The following is a 6,000-nucleotide window of genomic DNA, read 5'->3' as shown; positions in this document are numbered from 1 at the left end:
GCCGCTCCGCGGCATGTGGGATCCCCCCAGACCGGGGCGCGAACCCGGTTCCCCTGCATCGGCAGGCGGACGCGCAACCACTGCGCCACCAGGGAAGCCCCTATTTTCTTTTAAAATGAAAATAATTTGTATATGGGTGTGGAAAAAGCTTCACTTTTTATTTCACTCCTCCAGTTTCATTTAACTTTTGCAGTGAGCAGTGAATAATTTTTAAAAAGTAAAACAGCTTTTGTCCTAAGGCAGGAAAGCATATATTCTTTCAAATTTATGTTACCTCCTTGGTGGACTTGAAGAATGCCTTTGAGAAGATGTGTACTTTTTGACCTCTAATGTGTTACTGACATATATGGTATATGTTTACTATAGTTGAGAACCACCAATATTAAGGCAGCTTTCTAATCTTTCAGCCTTCCTTGAATTTGTACAGTGGATTGAGTTTGTAAAGGGTATTTGCATTAACTTATTTCATTTTCCAAACAATCTAGAGAGGTAATTATTATCACCATCTTTACAAGTAGGGAGGCTGAGACTCCCTCACAAAGCAAGTTCCTTATAATTCTAGGGCTACAATTTGTTAGTTCCATTCAATCAATCTGTTTTGGGGACAACTTGGGAGAAATTTGAATATGGACTGTATATTAAATAATACTGTTGCATCAGTGTCAGATTTCTTGAGATTGATAATGGAATTGAAGATCATGTAGGAGAGTATCTTTATTCTTGGGAGATACATGTGCAAGTAGTATTTAGGAGTGAAGTGACATAATGCCTGCAGCTTAAGATATTTCAGTGGGAAAAAATATGTAAGGGAGGGAAAGACAGAGAGAAAGCAAATTTGGCAAAATGTCAATAATTGACAAATCTAAATAAAAGGTATATGGCTGTTGATTTTACTGTTCTTTGAACTCTTCTGTAGAATTTCAATTAAAAGTTGGGGAAAAGGACATTTGGAGTAAATGGAAATAGCACGTGTAGTCAAATCTTTTCAAGCAGTTTATGTCACTGGGCTGTTACATTAAAGGTAAGAAGAATGCTCTTTTCTACAGGCAGGTGATCCTACAGCTGAAGCAGATCTAGTAGAAAATCACATTTTTAGGCAGGAAGACGATAACAGTCTTGATCAGATGAAGATTATTTAATTTTTTTTATGTCTCAAAGTAAAATTCTACCTTCATCCCCCAGGAACATGTCAGTTTGCTGGGTCCCGTATGTTATGCTTCTTATATATCTCAGCAATCTGTCCTCTCCTGGCAAAGGAGCTTAGAAAGTATAGTGAGTTGTGTTTTTTTGTGTGTGTGTTTTTTTTTTAGATGTTGGGGGTAGGAGTTTATTAATTAATTTATTTATTTTTGCTGTGTTGGGTCTTCGTTTCTGTGCGAGGGCTTTCTCTAGTTGTGGCTAGCGGGGGCCACTCTTCACCACAGTGTGTGGGCCTCTCACTATTGCGGCCTCTCTTGTTGCAGAGCACAGACTCCAGACGTGCAGGCTCAGTAGTTGTGGCTCACGGGCCTAGTTGCTCCGCGGCATGTCGGATCCTCCCAGACCAGGGCTCGAACCCATGTCCCCTGCATTAGCAGGCAGATTCTCAACCACTGCACCACCAGGGAAGCCCTTTTTTTTTAATGCCACTTTTTATTTTAAAAAATATATTTATTTATTTACTTAGGCTGTGCTGGGTCTTAGTTGTGGCATGCAGGATCTTCGTTGCAGCATGCATGCGGGATCTAGTTCCCCGACCAGGGATCGAACCCGGGTCCACTGCATTGGGAGTGCAGAGCCCTACCCACTGGGCCACCAGGGAAGTCCCTATAGTGATGGTTTTAAAGTATGAGCTTTGGCTCTACCACTAACAAGCAAAGTAGCTTTCTTTTTCTGTAAAGTTGTAGAGGACTCAGTGAAATAATGCAGTAAAAGTACTTAACATAGTACTTGGTATACTTAATATAAAAGCCAAATAAATATTAAGCATTATAACTATATTTCTCTGTCACTAATTCAAACATTGCTTGTTGGAACGAGATACTGAAGCCTGCAGTAAGCTGAGACATCAGGGCAACGGGAGTCAGCTGATGGCTGCCTTCCTCAGCCCAAGAATACAAAATATCCTGTCACCTCCCAAGGGAGACACAAATCAGAGAGAAGTTAAGTGACTTTTTCTTTTTTTCATTATTTAGTAATTCCCAATATCTCATACTGTGCCTTTCACTTGGATTGACAGTTGTTGACATTTTGCCAGATTTTCATTTTCCTCCTACCCCCCAACCCCTCTCCATGTACATATTTTCCACTGACACATTTTAAAGTAATTTTCAGGCATTGTATCACTTCACCCTTAAATATCAATATGTGTGCATAAATTTCCCAAGAACAATGATACTCTCCTACATAACCTACAATGCCATTATCAACCCCAAGAAATGAGACATTGGTTTAATATTATTTAACATACAGCCTGTATTTGTTTCCCTCAAGTTATTCCACAAATATTCTTTATAACTAGTTTTCCCCAGATCCAGGATCCAGTGAAGGAGCACACATTGGGAAGATTCTTTAGTCTTTGGTAATCCAGAACAATTCCCTGCCTTTTGTTTTGTTTTGTTTATTTGCTTGTTTGTTTATACTTTTATAACATTGACACTTCTGAAGACTCAAGAATTCTTGTAAGTTAAATGGCAACCCCATCCCTCCAGTTGCTGAGACCAAATACTTTGAAGTCATCCTTCACTTTTCCCCACGTCCAAATCCAATCAGCAAGTCCTGCCACTCTACTTCAAAATACATCCAAATTCTGACCTCTTCTTACCTCCTTCATTGCCACCATCTCAGTACAAGACATTATCAAATCTCACTTGGATTCTTGCAGTAAACTAATTGTAGAAACCTCCTTGCTTTACCTTTACTTCCATTTAGTTTTTTTTCTCTCTACACAGCAGTCATTGTGATTCAGATAAAATGTTACGTCAGATCATGTTACTTCTCTGCTCAAAGCCATCCACTGACTTCTCTTCCCATTCAGAGTAAAAGCCAAAATCCTTACCATGGCCTACGAGATCCTACATGATTTGGCCCTGTTACCTCTTAGACCTTAATTCCTAGAACTCTCCTTCTTATTCACTCCTTTCCAGGTACACTGTCCTCCTAGCAGTTTGTCAGATATACCAAGAATGTTCCTACATCAGGGTCTGTGGTACTTCCTTTCCATCCTTTCTCAGGAAGCTGCTAGATGATGTACTCCATCAAAGCAAGGGAGTAAGCCAAGGAACAGGAAGATTGAGATATAGGAAACTGGGGATGCTACCAGGAGAGAGGTGAAGGGAATCTCTAGGTGAAGGGAGATTCTAAGATGACAGCTTTGTACCAAGAAGGAGAGAGTAACCACTTCTATTTGAGCAGATCAGAAGGGTCTGGGGAAGAACTTTTATATCATTTTCCTATTTCTGAATATTAGCAGTATCTGAATGTATTGAGGGAAGATTTAGGTTCTTGGTGGACTGTTTATAGAGTTGTATAAGTGATAAGTGCATGGAAAACTATTTTTTTTAAAAAGGGAAATAAGGTAAACATTAAATGTTTATCTACCTATTACTACAATATAATAACATGGGATAGGTGAATATGTGAGAGAAAGTGTGTGTCGTATATGTTTGTAGGGTTTGGATGGGGGAGGAGCAAAAGACCCAATCCTCATTTTCTAAAACTGAAAAAATCAAGAAATAGCAAATATAAGCATAATGTTTAGAGATACAGCAAAAAAAAAAATATTTTTAAACAGGTAAGAGAAATCTAAGTGCTTGCTCCTGAAGAAAGGAGAATAGGGCAAGAAGGGTAGGGCCTTTTTTAACACACCTCATAGAACTATTTGACTCTTAAACCATATACATGTGTAATCTTGATAAAAATAAGCGCTAAAAGAAGAAATTTATAATTCAGGCAGAAGGTGAGAGTAGCATCTAGGTTAAGGTGGTGACAGTGTAAATCCAGATGGGTGAATTTGAAATCTTGATGGAAGGACTTGGTGTAGATAGTAAAAAAAATGGGATGAGGAGGAAATCAGAGATGAATAATGCTAGGATATCCAGTTGAAAGGAATTGTAGTACCACTAACAGAAATAAGGAAGTATGGATAGGAAGAGTTAATTAGGGGACAATTATATTATTTTTAACATGATAGTATATGGATGAATATATGCTAAAGGCCATTTGATATAATGACTATGATTACTTTAGATATACAGTTATACTTTTAGCTCTTGGAACTCTTGAAGATTCCATTTAAAAATTATTTTTCTTGGGTTTGAGTAATCCTCCTACACTGACTTAGTTAATATGACTGCAGGTTAGCTTTAAATATGTAATTGAAGTCATAAACTTAGAAGTTTCTCATATAGAAGTAAGAAGAAAAAGATCAAGTGCTGTACTCTGTGCTCAGTGAGCTTATACTGAAACTCATCTCAGACTCAGGCAGGATATGGCTCCGCTGGGATCCTTGAAGCCACTCTGTAAGACTATGGCCGAAAAAATACACCTTCCTAATTCTCTTTCTTTTTGTTTCTGGTAGGTAAAAGAAGCCTGAAACCAGTAGAACCTTAAAATTATTACCATCCCAAAGTGATTTTCAACTTACTTCTTCACATGATTCTACTCTGCCTCTCTGACTTCTGGTCCAGAGTCAGACTCGAAAACCATTTTAAGCACTTACTGCTATGTGCTGGGCACTGTGCTAGACGCACATTCCCTCACTTAGTCCTTACAGCAGCCCTGTCTCAGAGTTGTAGGTATTATTGTCCCTATTTTACAGATAAGGAAGCTGAGTTTGAGACATGAAATGACATGTCCAGGGTCACACAGCTGGTAGTGGCAAAGCTTGGACTAGAACGCAGTCAGGTTATTCACTTTCAAACCTCACGTTTTTCTTCTCTACCAGGCTACCTCCCAGATCTAGACATATGGGGCATCAAAGAAAATCACATTTTCTTTTCCCCTGCTAGACTTGCCAGGGGTAGGTTTTTTGTTTTGTTTTGTTTTGTGGTACGCGGGCCTCTCACTGTTGTGGCCTCTCCCGTTGCGGAGCACAGGCTCCGGATGCGCAGGCTCAGCGGCCATGGCTCACGGGCCCAGCCGCTCCGCGGCATGTGGGATCTTCCAGGACCGGGGCACGAACCCGTGTCCCCTGCATCAGCAGGCGGACTCTCAACCACTGCGCCACCAGGGAAGCTCCAGGGGTAGGTTTTTATAGGAGAAATGATCTGTATATTTATTTTTCAAGCTGCCCTTTCACCTTGGAAGTGCCTTTTATTTTTGAGACCTTGGGTTTCATGACCCTGTCTTTATATATATATATATATATATATATATATATATATATATATATATAAATTTATTTATTTATTTTTGGCTGCGTTGGGTCTTCATTGCTGCGCGCGGGGTCTATTCGTTGCGGTGTGCAGGCTTCTCTTGTGGTGGAGCACGGACTCTAGGCATGCAGGCTTCAGTAGCTGTGGCTCGCTGGCTCTAGAGCGCAGGCTCAGTAGTTGTGGTGCACGGGCTTAGTTGCTCCGCGGCATGTGGGATCTTCCCGGAGTAGGGCTCAAACTTGTGTCCCCTGCACTGGCAGGCAGATTCTTAACCACTGCACCACCAGGGAAGTCCCATGACCCTGTCTTTTTGGTTGCATTTATGGTACTAGAACTGTCACGGAAATCTGAAAGCTAATTGATTAACAGTTTACAGAGAGGTGATTGAGTCCATCTATATTAATATGTTGCTCCTGGAAGAATGTTAGATATATAGAATAAATTTTAAGCTAGGCAAATATTTCCTTTAAAACTATCCTTTTTCCACTGTGAGATTTGGGAAAGACCATTCCTTTTTATTGCTAGCTTATAGGTTTGACAAGTGCTTTATTGCTCTTTGCCTTGGCAACTACCTGGAAAATGGAGATAGTGATTTATAAATGGAATACCTTTTTCACTAGAGACTTACTAAAAATCAGTGGAAACT

General features: G+C 39.9%; 1 protein-coding gene and 1 non-coding gene across 5 annotated transcripts in view; one reads left to right on the top strand and one right to left on the bottom strand.

The window, feature by feature from the left end:
- CNST (consortin, connexin sorting protein) overlaps positions 1–6,000 on the top strand; it is a 136,174-nt gene that overhangs the window by 91,976 nt on the left and 38,198 nt on the right. For 3 of the 4 annotated variants that reach the window (XM_055084200.1, XM_055084201.1, XM_055084202.1), the window contains exon 4: positions 5,076–5,222. The exons of the other annotated variant lie outside the window; for it this stretch is intronic. In XM_055084200.1, coding sequence (XP_054940175.1) covers positions 5,076–5,222 — 147 coding nt within the window. The remainder of the gene's footprint in view (positions 1–5,075; positions 5,223–6,000) is intronic. 4 annotated transcript variants of the gene reach the window in all.
- On the bottom strand, positions 1,729–1,801 carry TRNAG-CCC (transfer RNA glycine (anticodon CCC)). Its single transcript has one exon. It is a non-coding gene; the product is annotated as a tRNA-Gly (tRNA).

The sequence above is a fragment of the Physeter macrocephalus genome, chromosome 4 (genome assembly GCF_002837175.3).
Source record: "Physeter macrocephalus isolate SW-GA chromosome 4, ASM283717v5, whole genome shotgun sequence".
Taxonomy (NCBI): domain Eukaryota; kingdom Metazoa; phylum Chordata; class Mammalia; order Artiodactyla; family Physeteridae; genus Physeter; species Physeter macrocephalus.
This window is presented reverse-complemented; position numbering and strand designations above follow the sequence as displayed.